The sequence below is a fragment of the Camelus bactrianus genome, chromosome 10, assembly GCF_048773025.1.
Source record: "Camelus bactrianus isolate YW-2024 breed Bactrian camel chromosome 10, ASM4877302v1, whole genome shotgun sequence".
In the NCBI taxonomy this organism is placed as follows: domain Eukaryota; kingdom Metazoa; phylum Chordata; class Mammalia; order Artiodactyla; family Camelidae; genus Camelus; species Camelus bactrianus.
The window spans coordinates 9,900,606-9,928,322 of NC_133548.1; the positions used below are offsets into that span (position 1 = coordinate 9,900,606).

General features: G+C 48.1%; 1 protein-coding gene across 6 annotated transcripts in view; it reads right to left on the reverse strand.

The window, feature by feature from the left end:
• CD6 (CD6 molecule) overlaps positions 1 to 16,324 on the reverse strand; it is a 38,345-nt gene extending 22,021 nt beyond the window's left edge. For 3 of the 6 annotated variants that reach the window (XM_045517687.2, XM_045517686.2, XM_045517685.2), the window contains exon 1: positions 16,110 to 16,324. In XM_045517687.2, coding sequence (XP_045373643.2) covers positions 16,110 to 16,170 — 61 coding nt within the window. In that variant the 5' untranslated portion in view covers positions 16,171 to 16,324. The remainder of the gene's footprint in view (positions 1 to 16,109) is intronic. The other 3 variants (XM_045517684.2, XM_045517682.2, XM_045517683.2) reach the window with 2 other exon arrangements.
• Positions 16,325 to 27,717: the final 11,393 nt, after the last annotated feature.

Here is a 27,717-nt window from a genome sequence, read left to right on the forward strand (position 1 = left end):
TTTAACTTCAAAGAAAAAAATTGCTTGAATCGTATCAATGCCCCCGCCAATGACTCTTGAGTGCTCACACAAATTTTTAATAGTCTTAAATTCTTTAGTCTTCATCACGATGCTCGGAGGAAGGTATTATTATTATCCCCACTTTACAAAGGGGGACATTTAGAGTCCAAGAGGCATGGAGGAACTTTCCAGAACAACAAAGTCTCATAAGAGGCAAAGCAGGATTTCAGCCCACACAGAGGGTTTCCTGGGCTGCCTTGATTACCAATGGATAAACAGCTCAGGGCACACAGTATATGCTCAACAAATCCTGGTTAACATTATTACTATGGAAAGTTTCTGTAACTCACTTCACCTCTACCAGTATTTGCTGAGTCATGCCGGGGGCCAGGCCCTCTCTGGGCCCTGCTGCAGGGAGGTGGAGGGGAGGGAGCCCCAGGCCTGCCTTCTTCAGCCCAGCATCCAGCCAGGAGGCCCAGGTGTTAAGAACTGACTTGTATCCCATCTCTCTGCGGTAAGTGCAGACAGCGGCTTGAACCGTTGCTTGAGGTATGTAGAGGTGAGAGAGTTCAGGAAGTCACTGCAGGGGAGGTGACCCTCGGGGCAGGCCTTGATGGTCAAGAAACGTCTCACTGGGGCAGAGGGAGCAGGTCCACATGTACTGAGCCTTCCTCTGAGCTGAGCGCATTATAGACTTCATCGTACAGAACCCTCACAACAACCCTGTGAGAAGGTGCTCTTATGGAGCGCGTTTTCCTGACAAACAGGCTCAGAGAAGTGGTTACCAGCCAAGAGTCACAGAACTTGGAGTTGACAGAGCCAGAGTGCAAATCCAAGTTTGTTCCCCAGATTCACTCTTCCTTCCCACAAGTGAGAAGAGGCCGAGGGCATTGTGGGTAGGGGGTATGGCACCAGCAAAGGCTCAGAGGCAGGACAGGGCCTGGTGGGTAAAGTATGTGAAATTCACCAATAAGATGCCCAGAGCTCGGCCCTCTGTGTGGAGCGCAGGGCTGGGTTTCTGGGTTTCAGTGGCAGCTGAAACTCTGCTGGGCCACGCAGGGTTTTCCAGGGGGCCCGTCCCCACCCACCGGCTCTCAGGAGAGATTCTGGTTCAACGTCTCCGAGAGTTGCTGGAGCAGCAGTTTCTGGGTGAATGAGGCTTAAGTGTAGGCAAGGGGTGAACATCCCCACAGCTCTCAGGGCTGAGGCTGACGCCTTCCTGAGGTGGCCGAAAGCCCCCTGAAGAGAAGGCCCCCCTTGACGTCAGACGTCTAGAAGCTGTAGGAAGTCACCGGCACCTGTCCTAGGAAGCAAACACAGCCTTTTCCAAGCATGTTAGGCTGGGACCAGAGTGTCTCCTGGGACCAACCGTGGCTCAGCAGTTGTGCTTATCAACCCCATGCTACAAAAGTCCCCTCCGCTCCCACCACCCACTTTGTCGTTAGCGGTGGCCCACAGCCACATGGCCAACCAGACCCCTGAGTTTAAGTTCAGGAAATAAACTTGGGTTCCCAGAATGCCTACTGTGTGTCCCTGCTTGACATCCAGCATGTGCTCTCCTATTACTCTCCACTGGGCCCACTGAAGTCTCAGTTTTCTAGAAGGGAAACTTGAGATGACTTGCCCTAAGCCACAGTTTCTGAGAGGTGGAGCCAGAATTCAACTTCAAGTTGAATTCTAAATTCAAGCCCACATTCTTAGCTCTCCGGTCATACGCTCACCTCACATGTCCCTCCACAAGTCATGTCTAGGGCACTTCTGAGGTGGCTCAAAATCCTTTAATGTTCCCGCCTCTCTTAACCCTTAGTCAGGGAGGTGCTATTCATTCCTTCCTTCACTCCTCGATGTTGGCCGGGCTCCATGCCAGGCCCCACGCCTCGGTGGTGGACACCAATGTTCTCACAGATGATCGTGATCAGGTAGAAATGCCACCCTAGGGGTCAGAGCAAAGTGCTTTGGAAAAGTAGAAATGGAAGGGAATAACTTTGACTCCAAAGAGTGGGGACAATTGGGAGGGGTCTTAGCAGATGAGTAGGAGTTCTCAGGGATGAGCATGTGATGCAGAGCAGGAGATAGCCAAGCCTTTGCTGAACAATCTGGGAGACCTCACTGATACCTTTCCAGGAGGCGAGTGGACTTGGAGGAGAGAGCACGTGGGGCAGTGACCTACCACTTTCTATGCCACCCTTTCTCCCCGCTGGTGGCCTGGCACCATGAGGCTTTCCCACCTTTCTTTGTGAAGGTGCTTGAACCCAGACTTAAATACTTGGAAGACACTGTTGCTGTCCCAGCCTCTGAATCCCACTGATGGGTAAGAACTCTAGTCAGTGCCACTCCCCACGATGTCTAAAGAGGCCTTCAAATTGAGGCAAGTAGGAAGCCAGTTGAATGTTTGCTCAAGGCCAAAGTATGATGGACCCTTGGGGAGTTTTGCAGAGGATTGAGGTGGGCGTTCCAGGCTCTGGCAATCAACACCCACTGATTTGGGGTGAGGGTCTGACTCAGCCAACGGAGCTTCCACTACTCGCTCCCAGCTGCATCCTGCCCTCTTGATCCATTCCTCTGGTTGGTGACTCTGTTTCTAAACTCCAGAATCCTGCGCAGCAGAGAGGTTGGGAAGACACCTCCATAGGGTTGGGGGCAGCATGGCAGAGTTGAAAGCACATGAGCTTTGGAGTCAGATGGGTGTGGGTTTGAATTCTATCTCTTCCTCTTAATACCAAAGATCTGGATTTCTTTTTTATTTCTTTTTTTTTTAACTTTTATTTTTTAACTGAAGTAGAGTTGATTTACAATGTGTTAGTTTCTGGTGTGCAGCATAGTGATTCAGTTATATTATCTCTTAACGTCTAATATCCTCAGTGACCTTTGTCCACATAAGTGGTGACGCAAGTAGTAACCTCCTGGGGCTGTTGGGAGATTAAGAGAAAGGGATCATCACAGTGCCACTCAGTAGCTATTTGGCAACATGCTTGCACAATCCTTTGCTGCAATCCCGAAGCCCCAGGTGTCCCTGGGTTTTTCATAACTCTGTTGGTGGCATTCCTGACCCGAAATGATGCGGGGCTGTTCATGGTCTGTATATACTCTGTGTGGGGTGAAAAATCATGTATTTTGCTACAGAAATGTTAAGGTACTTGATTATGGCGGCTGACCAGGCCCCCACTGAGACATTATATAATATCCAATATATGTACCATGTCACCTCTCTAACATCCAAACATTCTAGATTCTGAATTGCAGATGGGAGGAGGGTATAGCTCAGTGGTATAGCACATACTTAGCATGTATGAGGTCCTGGGTTCAAGTCCCAGTACCTCCTCAAAAAAAAAAAAAAAAAAAAAGAAAGAAAGAAAAAAAAGAAAGAGAGAAAGAAAAAAAGAATTGCACCTGGCCCCAGAGAGTCCAAAAGGAGACTGAAGACCTGAAATGGTTGCCTGTCTTTCCCCTGAAGGAAGAGCTGTGTGAATGAGTTCTCCAAATTTAAGGCCAAAAAGTTGCACTAATCTCCCCTTTCTCTTCCTCTCTCCTCGCCTTCCCCTAGTGAAAAGCCTCCTCAGAAAAGGAGGCTTCTGTTAATCACCGAGGAAAAGGCAAGCCCAATTTAAAACAAAATGGACAAAAGGCAGGAAGAGAAACTTTGCAGAAGAGGAAACATGCAAGACCCTTGAACATATGAAAAGTACCCAGCGTGTAGTAACCTGTAATTGAAAAGAATACGAAAAAAGCATATGTGTGTATATATGTGTAACTGAATCATTATGCTGTACACTGGAAACTAATACAATATTGTTACTCAGAAAAAAAAAAAAGAAGTATGTTGGGAGAAGGCTATAGCTCAGTGGTAGAGTGCATGCTTAGCATGCACGAGGTCCTGGGTTCAACCCCCAGTGCCTCCATTAAAGAAAAAAAAGAAAAGAAAAGAAAGATGATTGCCTTGGGAATCTAACCAATTAAAGGAATATTGAAAAAAAAAAAAAGAAGAAGTAATAGTGAGTGTGGGTGCAAAGGCGGATCAGCCAGGACTCTGCACATTGCTGGGGGGAGCAAAGTTGCCACAAGCACTTTAGAAAACATTTCTATAGTTGTGACCCAGAAAGCCTACTCCTGAGACATTGCACACACTGCTATGCACTGAAATGCGTCCTACCCAAAAAGATATGTGTACTTCCGGAGGCAACCTTATTTGGTGATTGGGTCTTTAGAGAGTTAAAACGAGGTCACTAGGGTGGGCCCTAATCCAAGATGACCGGTGTCCTCATAGAAAGGAGAAATTTGGACCCAGACATCTGCACATAGGAAGGTAGAGATTAGGATTTGTTTCTCGAAGCCAAGAAATGCTAAAGATGGCCAGCAAACCGCCAGATGCTAAAAGAGAGGTGTGGAGCAGACTGTCCCTCCCAGCCCTCAGCAGGAACCCACCCTTCTCTTGAAATCTAGCCTCCAGAAGTGTGAGACAATACATTTCTGTTGTTCACGCACCCCTCTGCGGTACTGTGTTATGGCCCCTGGAAAACGAAGTCACACACGTACCGGCAACAAAGGTCACCTCTAGGAGGCAGGAACTGGCAAGAGCCCACAGCTGCTTCTAGGGCATCCTGGGATCGGGATAAGGGAAAGCCGCAGGACTGATGGCTGTGTCCTCCTTCGCTTCCAGACAGCCGGAGTCTGCAAGCCCCCAAGAGCTCTGTGGGACTGGATTTCGTGGCGATGCTGACATGGCTGGAAATGAGCCAGCCCCCACAGATGCAGGTGTTGGGAAATTATCTCTAAGGCTCTTCAGGGAGTAATTTAGAGTCTGTCTGGAGCACAAGAATGGAGGAGCTGACATTCAGGTCGGACCCATTTTCCCTTAGAGAGGTTCGGGAACTGGCCTGAGGTCACACAGGAGGTAGTGGAGCCTGGAATTAAATGCTGCTCTCCAAGAGCCTAGAATCCACATCATCTCAGCTGCCCTGACAGATGTTGGCCAAAAACAACACGGTGCCCCTCAGCCCACCCGCCTCCGTGCTGATGAGACCAAACGCCCATGACGCTCCAGAGACTTGCAAACTCCTTCCTTCAAGAAAGAAAGGTCGTGTTGCATGACTGTGATGGGTGAGCTTTCTTTTCATGTGGCTGTGATAACATTTTTACAATAAGGATGACTAATGTTTACACTGCGTCTGAATGTTCAGCTGGAACCGGGTAGGAGCTGCATTGAGAGCTGGAGGAACAGAGACCAGCCATTATTGTGACCTGGGGCGAGTCCCTGCAGCGTTGGGGGGACCTCAGTTTCTCCACAGTAAAATGGGTGAATCGGGCCAAGTGGGGTCTGACTGCCAGAGCGGGAGGGGGCCCTGCCGCCTCCGACGGCCCCTGATCTTAGGTTGCTGGCCAGACTGTGCGTCCCTCCCTCACAACACAGCCCCAGCTGTCCCCACTGCCTTCACCCACCCGGTCCTTCCTCTAGTTACGCAGTATTTCCCAAACCAGGCCAATCTAAGATTCAAAATGAAACAGTATTGAATCACACAGTAAGCAAATTATTCCTTCTCCAATTCTTCAGTCCTTGAGCTGACAAGTCTTACCGTGGTGCTGCTCAGCCTTTAACACCTAACGCTTTTCCACAAGGAGAGAGCTGGTTTCGGTTTGCTCACCAGGCTAGTGAGTGACATGGTGGTTTTGAGTGTCTTATTTGTTCAGATGGATGTATCCAATTTACTGAAGTCATATTGGTTTGAGTTATATGAAACCTAGAAGAACTCTAGGTTTAAACAAACCTTCTTAAGTTTATATATGGAGTGGATTGTAAAAAAATATTTGTTTAACAGCTGTATCAGATCAGCTTATACTTAAAACTCTCCGATGATTTCCCATTTCCTTTAGATTAGCTCCAAGCCCTTACGTGGTCTGTTTTCCCTGACACATGCTAACATCTCCGTCTCTATCTCCTTCACTCTCCCCCTCCCTCTGTATTCTGTTCCAGTGTGCCAACCCCACTCCTGCCTCAGGGCCTTTGCACCTGCCATGCCCTCTGTTCCCTGGTCTTGGCATGCCCAGCTCATCCCATCAATCAGACCTCTGCTCACATGCCCTCAGAGGCTCTACCTGGACCCCTGTTCCAGTCACTCTCAGTCTTCCCTCCCTTGCTCTCTCTCCCTTGTTGCACAGATTCCTCTCTGAAATGATGTTATTTTGAAAATGTGTTTATTCCTGTATTTATTTTTTCATTAGAATATAAGCTCTTTGAAGTCTGGGGCTTTGTCCCACAATGTCAGTGGCTGAAAACAGTGCCCAGCATGTAGCGGGAGCTCAACAAATGAGTGACAGAAGCTGAGAAGGTGGAGAGAGGACTGGCTTGGGGATCAGGGAGGAACGGGGCCAGGCTCCACTGGGAGCCAAGGCAAGAGGGCGGCGGCCGTCAGAGGCTCAGCCTGAGGGCTCACACTTGGCCTCATCAGCACCAGTGTTCAAGACAATGAGCCAAATGGTTCCCACCCACTGAGCCAGCAGAGAAAGCCAAGTCAGCAACTATACTGGTAACTGAATGATGGTGTTACAACATCACCATCAGGAAACTACCATGATAATAACTGATTCAGCCCAGAATCATCCACAATGTTACAACTAGTGGGTAAAAGTTTGGAGGGGGGCCAAAATATTTAGATATTGTCAAAGAATCTGCCCACAAGATGCATATTTATTACAAACGAGAAGAGTACTTTACCCAGCAGACATCACCTTAGCCAAGCAATCAAAGTTAGACGGCACCGGTCTTGGGACAAGCTGATACCACACGTGAGAAGGACACAGCGTCACGTCTGTGACATTCCCGACTAACTAACCGTGAGGAATCATCAGACAAACCCTGATGAGGAACATTTTTACAACGTAACTGGCCTGTGCGCTTCAAAATGATCAATAACATGAAAGAGAAAGAAAAATCTAAAAACTGTTCTGGAATAAAGGAGAATAAGGAGAACTGAGAATCAAATGCAACACATGCAGTGGAATGTTTCTCTGCCTCTAGGGCAAATTGTTTTGGAACAACTGGCAAAGTCTGAAAAATTTCTGTCGCTTATTTTCCTAGCAATGTTAATGACCTGATTTTGATAAGTGTAGTGTGGTTAGGTAAGAGACTGCCCTTATTTTTTTTTTAAGACACATTAAAGTATTTAGAAGAAAGAGACTTGATGTTAACAACCTACTCTCAAATGTTTTGGGAGATATGTAATAGAAAAATTGAGAAAGAGATAAAGTAATTGTGGAAAAAGATTCACTGTTAAGGAATCTGAGTAAAGAGCATATGGAAAATCTTTGTATTATTTTTGCAACTTCTTAGGAAGTCTGAAATAGGGCTGAAGTAAATGTTAAAAAAAAAAAAAAAACTGAGCAAAAAAGAAGGCAGAGGCTGAGGAGTGGGGGAGCCACTGAGATGGTGCAGGCGGAGTGGCTGCAGGAAGCCGACTCCTCACCTAACGAAGCGGACATCTCAGCCCAGGGTTGGTTGTCAACCTCAGACCACGTTGGACCACAGCCCTCCCCTGCTGTCTCCACATCGAAGTGGGGAGCAGAGGACACATCTGTGTGCACGGGGCCCGTGCCACGCCCTCTGGGTGATGTGGGAAAGGGGCCCTGGGCAAAGCCTGCAGATCGGGCTTCTCACCCCTGCTCCGTTACCTTGGGTGCATCACTCCCCACTCTGAACCTCAGTCTCCTCCTCTGACAAATGGGAGTAGAAGACTGGCAGCCCTCTGGGGACAGAGTCTCCCAGCTCAGATACCGTCATGATATTTCTAGAATCCTGTCTGGAGCGTGCAGCACATCTCTCCAAGGAGCTCAATTCATTTGGCAAGTGCATTTAATTTAGTAAGAAGGAGAGGAAGGCAGTCTCCCTGAGCAGAACGCCCTGTCCAGGGCATGCGTCTCCACCTCCGCTCCAGCCCCAGCCCAGCTCCCAGGCACCCTCCCGGAAGAGATAAACACCTTAGCAAAAAGTTGTTCTGAAATATAGATAAAATCCTTCCCCCCGCCCCACTTAGGAAGAGGCAACTAGTGGGGATGCGTTGGCTGGTGACCAGAAAGTGCCTCTGGTTCCAGCTTTCTGATCATCGTTTTGTGTTTCTGCAAGATGGACAGAGCCCTGCTTGGTTTTGCACATAGCTGAGCACACAGAGGCTGTGCTCTGCGTCCTCCCTGGCTCAGGGCTCAGTAAGTGACTTCCAGATTGGAAGTGGAGCACTCGGATGGGATCCCCAAGACACCATGAGAAGCTCTCAGCTCTGAGGAGCCCCCTCACTCATACAGCCCATGTCCCCACACAGCCCTGGCCCCCAGCCCCATGCACAGACTCCCTGGGCTCTGCCTGGAGAGCCCAGCCCAGCTCAGGGTCATGATGGAGTGGTCAGGGGTGGCCTGGAAACTTATAGGCTGAACTGCTAATGTGCCCTGCCACCCCCTAACACACAGTGGAGATCTGGGGGCACCCCCTTGCAGGGAAAAGTAAAGGGGTTACTTTCTCATGATGGTACCCCAATCCAGCATCTCCCAAGGGCCCCACAGCCTCCTCTCAACCCATCAGCCCTGCCTCTCCTTCCACGCTGGCCTCTTGGAGGCTCTCTCAGCTGTCACATTCAGGCAGAGGCAGCTGGGCCATGAGAGTCTGCAAAATGGTGGGCGGAAATCCGCCCTCCCCTCTGTCCCCGCGAACTCCTCCCCTGGCCCAGGTCCCAACAGTAGTTGTGGCCCTGCAGCTCTTTAGCGCCCCAAGGAGCCCCACATTTCCCCCAGGTACTTCACAGCCAACATTTCATGGAGCCTTGTCCCAGCTCTGTGCTCTGGAGGCTGCCACAGACCCTACTTTACGGCACGGGAAACTGAGGCTCAGGGTGGAAACTCGGCCAGGAAAATGCTTCTGATGCACAAGTGCCTTTAAGGATTTTTTTTTATCCAGGTTCCATGACAGTCCAGGTGATGGCAGGAGAGGTGAAACCACCCCCCCCCCCCCAGAGAACGGGGAACCTTTCCTATAGAAATCTTGAGGTGGGTGGGGTCCCAAAGCCTGCTTATATTCCAGGGCTGGGAGACATCATGCGTTTGGAGTCATAAAATCAAGTTAAAGATATGGCACCTATCAGTTAGCTGGGAGTCTTGTTAAAAGCAAGACAGCAGGTTCCAAATGGAGTTGCTTATGCTAAGCCCCACATCACCAATTGGTGGCTTAATTATGGGTTTGACTCCCCCAGAAATGGAATCTTTTTTTTTTTTTTTTTTTTTTTTGTGGAGGAGGGTAATTCGGACTACTTATTTATTGTTTTTTTTAATGGAGGTGCTGGGGATTGAACCCAGGACCTCATACATGCTAAGCATGTGCTCTACCACTGAGCTATAACCTCTCTCCTTGCACCAGAAGTGGAATCTTAACGCAGCGGATCAGGAACCGTCTGATCAGCACTAGTGAGGTAACTTGCCTGATAGATGCCTGCCATCCCATCCCCTAAAGGAAAGTAACTTTGCAATAAACAACCTGCTCTTTTGCTTCCTGTAACTTCCTTGTTCCCACTCCCTTCTGCCTATGAGAGTCTCCTTTTATATCTGTCCTTTCTAGCTGCTAGATTGCATGCTGCTGATTCCAATCGATTTTTGTTCAGTTTAAAAATGTTAATATGCCTCTGTTTATCTTCCAACAGTCTATTCACTGGGCCGTGTAGGAAAAGTCACTTCACCTCTCCAAGCCTCAGTCACTTGATCAGTAAAATGGGGGCAATAACTCATGCTTCATAGGACCGTGATGAGGACGAGACAGGTTTATGAATTTACAAAGTACTGCCCAGTTGGCCTGGCTAATGAAAATGTACGGTTTGTGCGGCTGGTCCCTGTGCCTGGCATCCTCATTGCATCCTCACAACACAGAAATCTGGATGAATCAGCAGAAAGGAAAGAGCCTGGAGCTCAGGTCCTTTGGGAACTTGGGCCCCACCACCCTCAGGGGCCAGCACGGGGGGTCAGTCAGCAGCTCCCTGCAGCCAGCTCCTATGAGGGTTTCCCTCGCTCCCCAGACTTCTGCTTGAATGAGTCCTTCTGCCTGGAATGACTTTTTGTTCCTTTAAGTTTTTATTTTGAATTTATAGACTCACAAAAAGTTGCAAGAATAGCACAGAGAAGTCCCGCGCACCCATCTTCCAGCTCCCGCTGATGGACACATATGACGTAACTAAGCAAATTACCCAAACCGGAAGCTGATGTTGGCACAACACAACTGTCTCACCAGTTTTGGCATGTGCTCACTATATTATTAAAAAAAAATAATAATAAAAGGCCTTTGTGCCTAGGCTGTTTTTGCCATCTTTCTTTTGTATGCAAAAGCCTCCTTGTCCTCCAGGCCCAGCCCCTCTGGGACAGCGATGTCCCCCTCTCTGGGAAGCTCAAGTGCTCCCTGTTCTGACTCCCGGCGCCCTGAGACAGTTCAGCGCAGGGATGGAGAACCAGGGTTTTGGGGATCTACAGGCATGAATTTAAACTCAGCATCAACCACCAGCCTGGGGCAAAATACATAATCTTTGGACCCTCAATTTCCCCACCTATTAAATGGAGGTGATTGCCCCCATGTCAGGGTAGGACAGGATAAACATAGCTGGTGCTTGGAGGATGTAAGTCCCCTGCAACAGATGGGCGTTATGGCTGTCATCGGATCACACCTGTTGGCCCATCTATCCCAAGGTGACCCTTGTAGTTTTCACCACCTTCCTCACATTTAACATGTTCAAGAGAAAACCTTCATCTCGCACATCTCAGGGGCAGCACAGGGCCTGGCGCACTGCAGGTGCTAAATAAATGTGAAGAGATGGAGCCCCCTGCCATGCAGGCTTTCCTGCGGCTCACGGTGTCTCTTTCACTTCCCTTCCTTCATTCCTGGCCTGGGGGTGCAGGGTAAGTGCACAGCAAACCTATGGAGGCTGGGCCGTGGTGAGGGAGGCAGCCCATTTGCTCCCATCTGTCCCTGACAAGTCTTCCAGGGGACCCCAGGACTCCAGAGGCTCCTCGGGGCTGTCCCTGGAAGTGCAGTGAGGCTGCAGGCCTGTGGGGTACAGCATCTAGGGAGATGCCTCATACAGGGAGGGAGCCCCAAGGGCAGCCAGCCAGGGGACCACTTTTTCCTGTGGAAAGAGCGTGGAGCTGCCGGTCAGGAACCCTCAGCTCAACGCCGGCACCTCCTAGCTACAGACTTCAGACTGGTCTCGGCCTTGCTAAACCCAGGTTTCCTCACCTATACAATGGGGTTGCTGGGTGGGCAAAGGGGTTTCTAGTGCAAACAGCATTCTGTTAACCACTAAATCCTGTCTTCACATGTAGGAGATCTTTGTTCTCGCTGTGTAAGCTCACATTTACATGGTCACGTACCACACATCTGGCCAGAACGGAGTACTGTTGTTATTTCCATTATGTTTCTTTTCACTATTACTACCATTCAGGTAATGTGCCATGGCTTCTTCTTGAAGGCAGCAATATAAAGTTTTTTCTAAAAATAAACGTATTTACACTTTAAAATATCAGTGAAGAATACTAAGCAAGTTGTCTGGTGGGATCGGCAGCTTTAGCAAACAGCAGGAAGGGACAGGAATGAGGGACCCCAGGAAGTACTGCTCTGGGGACTCACCTCGCCCAGATCCAGCCATTTGGGGGGGGGGGGCTGTGACCAGTGCCGAGGGTGGGATGGAGGGTCTGGAGGACACTGTGACTGGGGAAGGCAAGGGACCTGGGGATTCCAGCCCCACCAGGGTCTGCTCAGTGCAGGACTGGGCACCTGCCATGGGCATTAGTTGGCGTCCAGGCAGGGGGACGGAGGTGATCTTCTCCTCCAGGCCCCTGCCCTGAAGCCTCAGTTGGGGCCACCTGCTTCCTCCTCCTTGTCCCAGGGAAAAACTGATTCTTTATCCTCAGAATCTGACACTTGGGGGCCCAATTTAATTCCTAAGAATTTATATAAGAGGTGAGGCTGGCCCGGAGCCGGCCTTGATAAATGCAGACTGAATGAAGGAGGCCGTGGGCAGTATTTCTCCCTCATTCTAGATCCCTCTGGAATCACCTACGTTTGGCTAAATGTGCCAACCCCAACGCCCTAGGAGCTGCCTTGTTTCACATTACCACCACGGCAATGGCCATGCCAACTGCTCCCACCAGTCACTGACCTGTGACCAGAGAACCAGACTAAGCTAGGAAAATACGCAAATGCCTGTCAGATATCACTCATCTATCTGTGAGTTAGAGTCTTGCCAGGCAGGAAGAAAGTGGGAAAAAAAAAAAAAAGAATAGTAAACACATTTGTTTAATTTAATCCAATCAAGTGTAAAAACCCCCTGGGTTGCAGGGAGACAGAAAGGATGCAGTTTGTGAAGGTTGAATCGTAGGTCCCGGGACCAGCCCAGTCAGAGGGCGCAGTGGGCTAGCTGTCAGATGCTCAAGAGAATATATTTTATATTTTACCAAAACATCAAAAAAGCTGTCCTCATCTCTGTTTACTGAGATGGAAACTCCACCTGCTCAGGATAAGCTACGTTACCTGCAACGGTACAACTCTCTTCTCCGTGGTAAGGGGCTTTTAAGCCCAGGAAGATTTGAATTTTAAAAAAAGAAAAAGAGGTGATGAAATAAACAAAACCCCAGAGAATTTGTTCCTTTTTTGCTAAGTTTAAGTTGGATCAATTTCTGTGTGTCGGTGTATAAAGTCCTGTATTTTCATGTTGAAGAATTTTGGCCACTAGGGTTTCTCATGTTTGTGATCAAGTAACTGACTTGAGATTTTAAGTTGAAAATCTAAGTGAATTTGATAATGTCTGTAAACCAGAGCAGACTACTTAAGAGAACTTGATAATCACTTTGTTTGTAAGTTAGTTTTTTTACAAGCATTCTTTGAAATCCTTGGGAAAGTTGCGCTTCTTAAAGGTATTTGAAACATTTGTAAGAAATTCATCAAATTTGTAAGTGCAGTTTAGAATATCAAAGGCAGTGCCATCCAATATAAATGTAACACAAGCTATACACGTCATTTTAAATTTTCCAGTAGCCACATTTTCAAAAAGTAAAAAGGAGTAGGCAAATTTAATTGTAATAATAACATTTACTTAACCCAACCTATCCAAAATACTATCATTTCAACAGGTAAGTCATATAAAAGTTATTAACGAGATATTTTACATTCTTTTTTGGAACACATCTTACAATCTGCCGTGTATTTCTCATTCCTAACACATCTCCGTTTGGGCGACCACATTCCAAATGGTACATGCTAGTGGCTGCTAGATGGGACATCACAGATCTAAAGGAATTTAATCAGCTACATTTGTAAGTGGTATTTATGATTTAAGGAGGCTTATACCGTTCAACCCAACTTGCTGAAATATTAATCAAAGACCCCTGAGAGCCATTGTTAAACATGACTGGATTTATAAATGAGATTTGTATATTAAACTTACAAGGTAAGGGGAAAATAGATTTTTTGAACTTTGGTAATTTAAGAAACCTTTTTTTTTTAAAAAAAACAAAAAACAAAAAACAAAAAAACAAAGAGCCTTTTCAGTACACAGCAGCGGCCCTTGAGGACCTCACCAACCACAATCCAGATCAAATTCGAGTCAGCGACCTCGGCCCATGCCCTGGTGGGAATGGCCTGGTCCTTGGTTACCGCATCACACGCAGAATGTCAGATCTGAGCCAGCCCTTGAGGACCATCCGCCCAGAGCACCCCATCCCACTGAAACTGAGGTCCAGAGAGGAGAAGGAGCACAGCCAGTAGGTGAAATAGAGGCAGGGCCGTGGCCATCCACTGGTCTCATAATCCCCCCCGACCTACCCCAACAACAGTCAGGGGCTTCTAGTTCATTCTCTCTGCCTCTTCATCCCCACTTGACTGATCAGGAAACTGAGGCAGAACTGAAAGATAGGTGGACAATCTGGTCCTGGACCCAGGACCCCGGGGAACAGAGAATTGGGAAGCATGGTTCTCTAGGTCCCCATCCCAGGTCTGGTCATTCAACAGCACAAACTAAGGCCAGCTTGGCCAGAGAAATAGCTGGGTGAGGCCCAGGATGGAGCTGGGACTGCAAATGGATCAGGAGATGGGAGGCCTGCCGAACGCTGAGAGCGCCCAGCACCGGGAGGCCCAGACCCCGCAGGCCTGTGGTCCCAGGGCACAGCCTGGTCCCTCGAGCCCTCGCATGAAGGCCTTGGAACTTCCTCATGGGCCTCGCTCTCCCAGTTCCCCTTCCTCCCTCTTCCCCACTGTTTTTCTTTCTTTCCTTTTCTTTCTCAAGTTCCCTTCTGCCTGGAGCCTCTTCTGCCCGGCCACATTTCTCAGCACCAGGACATGTGCCACCCGGCACCCTTAGGAGGGCCCAAGGGGGCTGTATTTAATGCTATTAAATCGCATCACAAAGAAACTAACCCCACTCCTAGGGCTTTCGGTTCCCTGAAAAATCAAGAAGAAACTAGCAATTTGGAGGCAGGATGTGTTTCTCACCCCCTCATCTCCCCTTTAACTGAGAGGGCAGGTGAAGCCTTCAGGCTAAGGGCCGTTACATTCTTTTAACTTTTTGCTAACACGTAAGAGAAATTGGTATTCACCTCCATTTATTTTTAGGACTCCATTTCTCTTTTATTTGTGGCAAATGATGTCAGTTTTCCATTTGCAATCATGACATCAATTTTCCTTTCAAAACTAAACTTGGATCAGTAACACGTGAGTCAAGTGCCTCTCCATGCCGTTTTGAAAACACGAAGTAAGTTACTATCTTGGGAGTGGAGTGAGTCCGGCAGAGACAAGGTAAAGGTTAGGGAACTTGGCCCCAGGGGCACCTCCTCCGCCCAGGCTCGGGTTCCCACCTCCTTTTAGGCACCGGTCAAAGCCAGATCCCCAGGCCCGTCTGCAGGCCAGCCAGCAGACCTCTCAGACTCAGACTTAGTTCTGAGCTGAGGCTGCGGCCCGGCCCCACGGAGAGCAGAGGGTGAAGATGCAGAGTGAAGGGCCCGCTTTCTGATTATCTGTCTGTTTCTGCTCAGGAGCAGAAAGTAGCTGAGAGCCATGTGCTCCCGGTAGTGTGACAGATGCAAAGCCTCTCTTCCGGGGTCCCACACGGGGCCAATGGCACACCCATTCCCACTCCCAGAGCTAAATGGCTTTCCCTGGACCAGTGTGAGGCAGGAGGCTCGAAGCATGTGCCTCTCGATAGAGGCGGTGAGAAGAGGACCCCTGTAGCTCCCTGAATGCTCCCAGTCCTCCTGGTGAGCTCAGTGCCCCTCCCAACAGGGCCTTCCTCGGTCTCCCTCACAACAAACTGAAAGCACTTGGCATCTCCACTGCCAGGTGGACCCAGACTCTCCAGCCCAGAATTCTCTTTCCACACCGGTCTTTCTAGCCCCTAGACATGAGGGCCCAGAGCAGCAAGATCTCCTGCCCAGACCCCACCACCTGGACCCCACAATCTGCAGGAACCCACAAGCATCTGGCGAGCACAGCTCCAGACCGCCCGGCACCCTGATGGGCCCTGGTACCCAGGGGGGGCTCAGGATCAGGAAGACTCTATCTGGTCCTCAAAAACCTTTCTGTTCATTTGTGCCCTAAACTTCCCCAGCTGACTAGGCTGGAGCCACCAGCGGCCAGCTGTCCGCAACTTCCCTTGGGAGTTCTGTTTCAGTTCAGCTCTGCCATGAGTGGTATAAGCCTGGTGAACCCAGAGCCTCAACTTTGGGGTTGAAAACACAATCGTCAGTGGTCCTACCTCTCTGCGAGGCTAACTTCCTGACAGTTGGCAAGAAATAGCAATGGGGTGGGGGGTGGTTCCTGAGCCTGTGGGTGGAAGGCATCTCAGACCCTGGGAACCCATTGGTAAGACACCCCGCAGACTGCCCGCGTTGTCTGACCCCCTGGAGTCCTCTTAGCACCATCCAGGCACAGCTTCAGCCCCTTGTGGTGGTTCCTATACCCTCTCTGGGCCCTGACTGCTGTTGGCCCAGCGGGGACCACTTTGGGACCAGAGTATGGTCTTGGCTAAAAGGCTCTGGAAAGGTGAGCCTGAGAGAACCACCAGGAATGGGGCCAAGAGGGCAGATCCCAGGAGATGCGGAGGGGGTACCTGAGAGGGCTGCCGTCAGCCATCCAGCGACCAAGAAGAGGAGCCTCATGTCTGGTGCCATCTCTGACCGCTATGTGTGCCTGCCAGTGGGAGGCACCATCCTAGGGCCAGCAGGTGGACAGGCGGCCCAGTGCCCCTTGGCCTGCTCTGCCCTCGACTGCTCCTGTTTGTCTCTCTTTCTCTGCCGGAGAGAGTTCTCCTTTGCACGCATGCGGCCAAACCCAGCCTGTGAGTGTCTCACGCCTCTGTGCTCTGCTTGTGGTTTTGGTTTCCAGGAAGCTAGGCTGGTAATACAGCTGAGGAGAGCCCAGCTGCCTCTGCCGTGGGCCCGCCGAGCCTGGCTGGACCCCTGGAATCACAGAGTGAGACACACACACACACACACGCACACACAGGAGCCCAAGGGTGTCCACAGAAGAGGGAAGCGGAGGGGCACGCCTCATTTCTGGAGACCTGGTACACAATAAATAGATGCCCAGTCAATATGGGAAGAGTGAATGAGCGACCCATTTCTGTCCTAGTCCATGGAATCTGGCTCTTATAGGATGGTATCCCAAGGTTTCCCTCATTCACAGGTGCTAGGATGGCTGGGAAGAAGGAGGGCGGGGTCTTGTAGATTCTAGAGGAAAAGCGTCTGCCTCCCCGTAGGGAGTCGTAAATCGAGAAGGCCCTGAGAGACGGTTTGTCCCCCACCTCCTACTTCAGTCTGGAGCCACCCCTAGAGATGACACAGATGCTCCAGTCCCCCCGCTGTGGGATCCTGGGCTGGGTTCATTCCTCTGTGGGAGGCAGGCACAGGAGCCGGGCCCAGAAGGATGAGCAGGATTTCAACAGACAGCCATGAGGGGAGGCCACAGGGCCAGAAGACGCAGCAGGAACAAAGGGCAGAGGCTTCGCAGGGGCAGAGGCAGGTAGCCCAGGGCTGTTTGAGAAACTGAGTGGTCTGGTTGAGCTGCAGTGGATACTGGGAAGGAGGCAGGGACCAAGTGTGTTGCACTCACCACTGTGCCCCCTGTCGGGCACAGCAGGTGCTAAATAATTGTTGTTGAGTGAACGAAGGAACAGATAATTTGATTGGGTTGTCCAAGCGGAACCCTTGAAGAAGTTGAGTCCAGAGAAGATTGGGTCCATCGTGGTCTGTCCCCTTATGACCTCATCTCAGATTCACCTGGCCTGGCTTGACACTTCCCTCATCCTTACTTGTCATCATCTCCCCACCTGTGGAATGGGGAGGGGACATCTGAAACTGAAGATTCCACAGGGAATCCCTGCCCGCCCCAACCCTGCCCAGCCCGGCCAGGTGGACCGACCTCTGGCACCAGCTGAGGCTGCCCTCTTGTGGAAGGTTCTGGTAGCACAGGCAGCAGATGCGGGTGCCTCTAGTTTTCATTTTCAGTTCCATTCAACTGACAGAGAGACCTCCATGTGGGGAACTCTGGATGAAGAGGGAAACCACATCCCTGCCCTCAAGGAACAGGTGGTTCACAAACTCAGGTGATCAACTGCAGGCCAGAGTAAGAGGAACACAATGGGAGGTCTCCTGTGGACGAGCAGCGCCCTGGGAGTCACATGTTTGATGGAACAAGAGAGATGGCTAGACTTCCGTTTCCGGTGATACAGGAGACAGCAAGTGCTGAAAAGTTCTCCTGAAGCAACCACCCCCACACACAAAAAAAAGCTGGATCAAAATATTTTAAAACATTTTTAGAAATGCCTAGTGGAGGTGGCAAGAAGTTAAGGCTAATTATCAGAGGCCAAAAATGACAAGAAAGCACAAATCCAAAGAGACCATTGAGAATGGAAGCAGAGGGTGCCCTGCAGTACCTGCTGATCCCAGGTGGCCAAGAACTTCAGCTGAGTAGGACAAAACCTAGAGCTGGAGCAACGTGACCAGCAGAATCAGGAACCTCCCATCTAATGCTAAGTAATGAAAAACAGCACCCTCAGTGGATGACCTAGGACAGAAAAACTTGTGCAGGGAGAGCTGATGCAGAACTTGCTAGGCTCAGCCTGGACTCTGAGTGGAAGAAAAAGGAGCATCAGCCCTGAATTCTCCTAACCACCCGGCCACCCCTAAATGGGCCTGGAGGTGGCATTCACAGCCCTTATGTGGCCACAACACAATAAACATAAACTAACAAACAAATTTAAAGAAAAGTAGATGGTAGTTCCTTAGGCACTTGACAGAAACAAATGGGACAATCCTCTCTGGAGTAACTCACCTTAAACTCAAGCCTCAAAGAATCCCCACAGAAAAGGTTCCCAGAAACATGAGTTCACATGAAAAAAAAAAATCAGCATGGAGGGTATACAGCTCAGTGGCAGGGTGCTTGTTTGGCATGCATGAGGTCCTGGGTTCAATCCCTAGTACCTCTGTTCAGGGAAAAAAATTATAAAATGCAAGACACAAGTGTATTAGTTAAGGTTCTTCAGAGAAACAGAACTAGTTATATATACGTGTGTGTGTGTGTGTGTGTGTGTGTATGATTTATTATAAGGATTGGATAATGGAATTTTGGAGGCTAAACAGTCTGGGTCTTGTGGCCAGCAGGGCACAGTATCTTGCACCACTGCCTAGACTTGCTACAGGAGTTTCTCTTGTTCTGAGCCCCACTCAGAATGGGCAGCCCCGCCAAACTACATGATATGTAGTCCTAACAGAGATGCATGCACCCACAGTGTTCATAGCAGCACTGTATACAGTAGCCAAAACATGGAAGCAACCTAAGTGTCCATCAACAGATGACTGGATAAAGAAGTTGTAGTGTATTTATACAATGGAATACTAATCAGCAATAAGAAAAGAATAAAATAATATCATTTGCAGCAACATAGATAGATCTGGAGGCCATCATTCTAAGTGAAGTAAGCCAGGAGGAAAAAGAAAATTACCATATGATATCACTCATATGTGGAATCTAAAAAAAAGGAAAAAGAAGACACTAATGAACTCATCTACAAAACAGAAACAGACTTGCAGAACTAGTAAACAGTCTTTTGGTTACCAGGGAGAGGGTGGGAAGGGATAGATTTGGGAGTTGGAGATTTGCAGATATCAACTACTGTATATAAAAATAGATTAAAAAACCAGATTTCTTCTGTATAGCACAGGGAACTGTATTCAATATCATGTAATAACCTTTAGTGAAAAAGAATATGAAAACGAATATATGTATGTATATGTTTGACTGAAACATTATGCTTTATACCAGAAATTGACACATTGTAATTGACCAGACTTCAATTAAAAAAAAAAAAAGAACAGAATCCCCAAAGGTGATATATGTTCCAAAATCCAAAGAGGCCCACCATGTACTGTGCTATTCTGAGTGGTAGGGGATGCAAGGTGCAAATCTTGTTCTTGACCCTGGGGGCAATGTGCCCTGACCTTCGGGTTCCCCAAATCTTCCTCACTATGGCAGCCACCTAAATCTTTGTGGGATTCATCTCCCATCTTTCAGCACAGACAGGACAACAGCTCTCAACCTTTTTGGTTTCGAGACCTCTTGATTTTCTTGAAAATTATCAAGGACCTCAAAGACCTTTTTGTTTATGTGGCTTATATCTATCCATATTTACCATATTAGGAATTAAATTGAGAAAGTTAAAATATTTATGTAATTCATTCAAAAAACAGCAACAATAAATTCATTACATGTCAACCTAATACTTTGTATGAAAAATTAATATCTATTTCAAACAAAAAATTATTGGGAAGAGTAGCATTGTATTACACATTTACAAATCTCTCTACTTTATAGAAGACATTTGGATTCTCGTATCTGCTTCTTCATTCAATCTGCTGAGTTATGCTTTTTTGATTGAAGTACATGGGAAAACATCTGGCTTCATGATATGCCGCTGGAAAAAGAAGGAATATTTTTATAGCCTTTTTAGGTAATTTTAGATAGTCTTCTCTGATACTACTGCAGAACTTGACATGTGATGGTTTCTAAAGGTTAGTTGTAATATGGAATCTGAAATCGTATCAGTGGACTTGAATGTACTGTTAAATTAAAATCCATTGGTCTGTCTTGCACTTTGAATAGATCTTTCATCCATGCATGATTTTGCAATAACATGCACCAGTCATTCTGGAGCATACTGGTTCACAGAGTTACATAGATCTTCCAAATGCTGACATATTTCATTAGATAGCATCAAAAAAAAAAAAATCCCATTCATTACTCTCCTCTCCAATCCCATTTAAGTACTGGGAGGCTGTCAAGGTCATGGTGCAAGTACAAGTCTTCTAAAATTGCAGTTCTTACTCTAAAGCTTCAGGGTTTCATCACTGGCAACAAATACAGTCAGGTTCACTTCATTAATTTTCAAAACATTGTCTGCACAAATGCTTAAGTCTGAATCATCATCATTTCAAGTTAAGATGGTGTTCTGTATTTAAAAAAAAATCAAACAAGCAAACAGATATGTAGTTCGACTGGCAGATCCAACAACAGCAGAATCGCTCTTCCTGGAAGCGGGCACTGCCCTGCAATATCTAACAAGGCACTTTATGCCTACGTCTCATTCTGTCGCATAGAATGTTCCAAATTGGTGTACACAAGAATTGTGATTTAATAACATTAATCATTTTAACTGCTTCATTGGGGATATTCTTACGTAAAACTAGCAAAAATTTTTTTTTCTGTTTTTCACTCTGAGTGCACGGGGGTGAAGAATTCAATGGCTCCTAGCAGAATTTAATGCCCCAGCTTTGATTCATGCTACGGCCCTCAGTTTTATCCATCATTGCATTTGTACCAGACAAGATAGGTCAGTAGAAAGGCAAGTTATGTCTTAATATATTTTATGAAAATAAAAGTGTTTTGACCTCAGAAATTCCTGAAAGGGTCTCAGGAACCCATTAGAGTTCCACGGACCTCACTTTGAGAACTGCTGGCTCTGCAGGAGTGGAGGTTTGACACCAGGGACACGTTGCCCCATTGTCTGCCCTCTCCCACAGGCAGGACTTCCCCACCTTTCCTGCTCCTAATCAGTTTACAGGGAACCTTTAAATGTGGTACCCCTTCAAAAACTGCACCTCTTGGGGAGTGATGGAAGTGTTAGCTATCTTGTTTGTGGTAGTGGTGTCACTGGTGTGTACATCTATCAAAATTCATCAAATTGTACATTTGAAATATGTGCTGTTTACTCTACAGGAACCATACCACAATAAAGGCGTTAAAAACAACAACAACAACAACAATGAAAACGTTTAAAATAAAAATAAAAGGGCTTCACCAATCTTTACTTCCCCCTACTAAAAAAAATGTGGTACCCCTGAACTCAATGTCTCATATTGGGCCTGATCAGCCTAGAGTCAAGCAGAGTGATAACCTCAGTACCAAATTTGACCTTTGTGTAATAATCAAAGCCTTAGAACCACATTAGAGGAACTCTGGAAAATTAAGAAAAGAGACAACAAAATCACTATAATCTCATCACCCTGACAACCACTATTCTGCTCTGGCCAAGGGGGATCCCCAAACAATGTTGACTCATCCTGAATTTGCCACTGATGAAAATCCCCAAGGCTTTTTTGTTGTTGCTCTGCTGCTGCCAAGCCATGTCACCCGGGCCCTTTCTCATTGAGCTTGGGGCCCCAAGAAGAGAGGCTGGCATTCAAAGCTGCCCACTTAACCCACGTAGAGCTGCCCTGTGGACAGCTTCAGGTGTCTGGAGCCCCCTGGCCAGAGTTTTTACTAATCCTTCCAGTTTTGTGTGATCTGCAAATGGGGTCACCCTCATCCATGTCAAGGGCCTCTTTGTCAATTCCCCTGTGGGAGTGTGAATCTTGGATTATAATGTTTAATAGTGAAACCACACTCACTGAAGTCATACTGTTCCATACTGGTTTCCTGTGGCTTATGTTTTTAAAAAATATATATTGCAAAATTTAAGATAAAAGAATATGATACAAATAATGTCAATGTGCTGTTCTAATACGCTATGGAATAGAGTGACTTTTCTGGACATAGATGTGTTTATAATTCCATTTTCATATGTATTGCATGGCCTAAGGGTTTGAGAAATAAAAACGAACACAGAAATCACTGCTAATTTCCACCCCCAAGTATTTTCCTTCTAAAAAACATACAAAGCCAAGATTTTAATGTAAAATATTTTTCTTTAATTGTATCTTTTATTTTGATCAATGAAATATGGAAATAATGGTTTTCGGTTTTGGTCACCTGAGAAATGTATTTTCATTTGTTTTTGGAGAAGTCCAATTTTTTTTTTAAATGGAAGTACTGGGGATTGAACCCAGGACTTCGTGATTGCTAACCATGCCTGCTACCACTGAGCTATACCCTCCCTACCAGATGTCCATTTTCTAAAAAGACACAATGTTACCAAGACAATGTGCAAAATTCTTTCTGGTAATAAAAAATTATTATTTCCCTAAAAAAAAAACCAACTAAACAACAGAAATTTATTTGCTCACAGTGCTGGAAGGCAGAAATCTGACATCCAGGTATCTGCAGGGCCACAGTTCCTCCAGAGGCCCTAGGGAAGAAGCTGTCCCTTGCCTTTTCTACCTCCTTGTGACAACAGGGGTTCCACGGCATCCCTGCTTGTTGTAGCATAGCTCCAATCTTTGCCGCTATCTTCACAGAGCCTTCTCTGCTGCATGGGTCCGCCTCCCCTCCCTCTGCCTTTCTGCCTTTCTCTCTCTCTCTTTTTAATTGACCACCTCCACCCATTCCCCCGACTCCCCAGCTCCTGCTTCTGGCAACCACCAATCTGTGCTTGGTTTCTATGAATTCTGTTTTTTCAGATTCCACATATAAGTGCAATCGTACAGCACTTGTCTTTCTCTGGCTGACTTACTTTGCTTAGCACAACGCCCTCGAGGTCTATCCTTTGTTGCAAATGGCAGCATTTCCTTCTTTTTTATGGAGTAATACTCACTGTAAACATATACCACATTTTCCTTATCCATTCACCCATCAAAGAACAGTTAGGCTGTTTCCACGTCTTGGCTATTGTGAATAATGCTGCGGTGAACACGGGGGTGCAGATACCTCTTTGAGATAGTGAGTGCATTTCCTTTGGATGGATACCCAGGAGTGGGATTGCTGGATCATCAAACAGCTCTATTTTTTACTTTTTGAGAATCCTCCATACTGTTTTCCATTGTGACGGCACCAATTTACTTTCCCACCAGCAGTGCGTGAGGGCTTCCGTTCTCCACATCCCCACCAGTACTTGTGAGCGCTTGTCCTCACTTTTCTCTTATAAGCATGTGAGGGCACTAGAGCTCACTGAGATTATCCAGGATAAGCTCCTCCACTCAAGATTTTTAATTTAATCACATCGTTTGCCCTGTCAGATAACAGTCATAGGTTCCAGGGACTAGGACGTGGACAGATCCTTAGGAGGCGGGCACCATTCAGCCCACTACATCCTCTCACAGCAGACGTTTATTTACAGCAGTAGCTCTCAACCAGGGATGATTTTACCCCCCAGGGACATTTGGTAACTTCTGGTGACATTTTGGTTGTCACACCTGACAGGACGGGATGCAGCTAGCATCTTGTTAATAGACACTATGATATTGCTGAATGCCCAACACTGCACAGGACAGCCCTGCGACAAAGAATTATCCAGCCACCCACGCTCTGTTGCGCTCACCTTCTGAGACGGCCTGCGCTCTGCCTATGGAGAGCGTATCTACGTTTACTTTAAACACCCCACACCTCTCTGTCTCTCTCCCTCTCACCTTTCTGAGGTGGCCCACATTCTGCCTATGGAGTGTGCAGCTCCTAAGCCGTTTTTCCTTGTGAGAGACAGACTGCACTCTGTCTATGGAATGTGCATCTCTCTAAATAAATTTGCTTTCACTTAAAAAAAAAAACAAACAAGAATTATCTGTGCCAAACTGTCAACAGTGTCATAGTTGAGAAATCCTGATTTATAATAAGTTGTTATTCTATTATACTCAACCTAAGACGCCTCCACAGTCATCTCCATCTCTTTATCCAACTTTATTTTTCATTATAGACTTTATTATATGTGATGCTAAGTACATCCTACTCGCTTTTATTTTATTCTCTCCTCTAGTCTATTCATTTGTTTGTTGTCTGTCTCTTCCAACATGTCAGCTCAATGAGGGCAAAGATTTGTGTCCATTTTGTTCACTGTTGTATCTTCAGCCCCTTTAACAATGCCCAGCACATAATAAACAATCTCTAAACATTTATTTAATGTATTTATTAGTTCATTAAGGTGCGGGTATTTCCTGAGATCTTACTGTACACCAGCCACAGTGCTGGGTTAGCTCAGTTTGAAGCTCACAAAAAAGCCCTGCAAGGTAACAAGTATTAATCTCCTCCATTTTTTCTGATAAAGAAACTTAAGTGGTTAAGTAGCTTGCTGAAGATCACATAGCCCTTAACTGATCAAGACAGGGCCCCTGCTCAGGTGTCCAACCCCCAAGTTTATTCTCTTGGAAAGGATGTGCCTATGATGTGCCAGGCAGGGTGCCAGGCCCTGGAACACAGAGATGAAGAAGACACAATCCCTGTCCCCAAGTCTCTAGTCCAGTGGGACAAACGGGCAAGTAAGCAAGCGGTTATGACACGAGTCACTGCAGAGGGCTCTGAGGGCTAACCCAACCTTGGGAAATCAGGGGATACTTCTTGGAAGAGGTGACATCTCAGGCAAGTTCCAAGGGACCAGGATTCATTAGTCATGGGAGGTTCTAGGCTAGGGGGCCAGGGGTGTGGGCAGCAGGTGCCAAGTTCCCAATGAGGGACAGGACTGGAAGCTGAGAGGCAGAGCAGGGGCAGGGGGCATGGAGAGGGAGCTATATGAGCTGAGGCTCAGGAGTTGGCAGGGGGTGGGGGGAGCCCTTGCAGGGTTTCAAGCACTCTGACCTCAGGGCTGACCATGAACTGGAAGGTGCCACCGCAGAGGTCCAGGAAGGGAAGGACAGCTGTCTAGAAATTGCCCTGGGCTGTCATGTCCTCCTCTCTGCTCTGCCTCTCCTCACTCCACTTTCACTCAGCTCTATTTTTTGTTCCATGCACCTGTCCTCAAACCCAGGATCCCCTACAGGTTCAGGGAGTTGGTTGGCCAGGCACAAGAGAGACTCAAATTGTCCTGCATGTGCAGCAGGCCTTGCATCAGCCTGGGAGATAAGCTTGCCCCGCTGCGGGGGCGGCATCCTGGCCATCGTTACAGAGTTGCAGTGAGGCTGTGTATATATGATGCTCACCAGTGACTGTATCACCTGTGTGCGATGTAGCAGAACAACGCTGGGTGTTACCAAGAAACGGGACCTGGAAATTAGAAGTTAGATCTGGTTTAGTTTTAGTTTTAGAAGGTGGGTTGGGGTCTAAGAGTTTCGGTGAATCCCACTTTAGGACCTCTCACAACCTGGCATCTTTCACCTGGCCTGGCAGAGGGCTGCCAGCAGGACCTGGGAGAAGCCACATGCACCAGACATCCCCAGCCTGCTGACAGGGCAGTCTCCGCCTTTCTCATGTTCTCCAGTAGTGGCAGCTCAATGTGTACAGTAAAAAGGCTCCTTTCAGCAGCCTCCAACTGAGGCATCTGCAGGGCCACTGCTGCCCTAGACTGGGGACAGGGCGGGGGGCAGGGGGTACTTGGCCCCAGGACTTTCCCTAGGCCTCCAGTTCCTGGTCCCCACACACTTCGGGGGCGCAGACTGGACAACAAGGAAGAAACTGCACTTCTGTTCTCTTTGATGTGTTCCTCTCCTGCTTTTTTCCTGCCATCCACATTGTTTCCAGGACCTTTCCTATTATCCACCACCCCCGAAGGTCACCGGCACATGTATACACTCTCATTGCAAGGCTCAGCCCTCTGAGATGGCTTCTTGGCAAGGTGACATCTGCCACCCTAGTGACCTCGCCAAGAGAGGACAGAGTTTGAATGTGACATGCACTTTGTCCCCACACCCCAGTGATCCTGAACTTCCACCGAGGAGCAGCAGAGGCAGCTGAGTCTGCATACCACCCTCTTGATTTTGTTATAAACCTAAAGCTGCTCTTAAAAAATAAATAAAATCTTTTAAAAATAAATAGACGAGGTCCTTGACCCAATGGAACTTCTCTGCTGGAGGACATAACCAGTAATTGAATGAGTATCATGTGCTTGAAGACATTGAAAAAGGACAAGGTGGCAGAAAGAGGATGCTGAAAATCCAGTAGGCAACCACTTAGATGGGATGATCAGGGAAGGTCTTCGTGAAGAGGAGACATTCCAGCTGAAACCAAAATACAGGGAAGAGGCCAGTCATGCAAAGATCTGGAGGAAGAGAAGTTCTGGCAGAGGAAACAGTAGAGACCAAGGTCCAGAGGCAGGAAGGGGGCTCAGCACGGGAGGGAACAGGAGGAGGCCAGTGTGGCTGGACTTGAGTGGATGGAGGAGGCCAGGGGCCAGATCCCTTGGGGCTTGGAGATCAAGGTGAGGGCTGGCTCTTAATCCACGGGCACTGCGGCGCCCCAAGGAGGGGAGGGCTGAGGCTTCATTTTGATTTAGTCTGAGGTCAGTCTCCTTCAATCTCGACTCCCTTGTGGGCCCTCTATGGTGCCACAAGCTTCTGGAAGGTGCCCCCACTTCCTTCCCAACAATAGTGTTGCACAATCTGAATTGCATTTGAGAGCTTCCTCTGTCACTCAGGTGCCCAGGCAGTGGTTTACCCCTAGTTCAGTTACCATGAACCAGTCACCCCCCAGCCTCCCCTCCTCCCTACTCCACTGGGCCTCGGTGTGCATCCACTAAGTGGGTGGGTAGGACAAAATGTTGCGTATATCCTTTCCAGTTCTATCATTCCAGATTTGGATGGCGATTAGAAGAGGATGCAAGCAAAAGTAGGATCTAGGGAGAAATGAAAGTGAAAGGTGGAAAATATTCCTCCAGCCTCCAGGAAGGCAGGCAGAGATTGGGGCAAGAGCAATGGGTGAGAGGAGAGGGGAGGGTTTTAGAAAGCTGAGCGGGCGGAGACCCTGTGACCCGGGCTTTCGTTTCTCCTAAACACTCCACGGCACCATGTGACGCAGCCCCGGCCACAGAGGCAGTGAAAGGGGAAGCTAGGGACTCCCAGAGTTTCTCAAGAAGCAGAGAGCTGGACAGAGGCTGAGCCACAACCAGGAGCCAGAGGGACACCAGGGGCGGCAAGGGAGGCAGTCGCTGGAGAGGGAGGAGGTGGAGGAGGCAGCAGGGGGCAGAGGGAGCCCATGTGGCAGGACCCCTCTCCCCAGAGCTGGCCAGGTGTCACCTGGGTTAAGAAAAGGCGACCAACCAGGGAGACCAACAGGAAAGGGGGGGGAGGGGCAGAGAAGTGGGGAGAGGAAGGGTGAGCAGTGAGGACAGAGAGGAGAAGAAGACAGAGTCCGGGTGGAGGAAGGTGGAAGAGTTAGGGGTGGGAGGCAGGGAAAGGAGAGAGTTGAGAATTAGGGAGTGGGAGGTAGAATCTGGGTAGCATCAGAGGCCGAAGGGGCCGAGAAAGTCAGGCAGAGGGGGCAGGGGAGCAGAGGGGAAAGGGACAAGAAGGGGGACTTAAAGGGGTGAGAAAGGAGGGCAGCCATTTGGGGGAGGGGAGGAGAAGAGTAGGGCTGGGGGTTGGTGGTGGAGG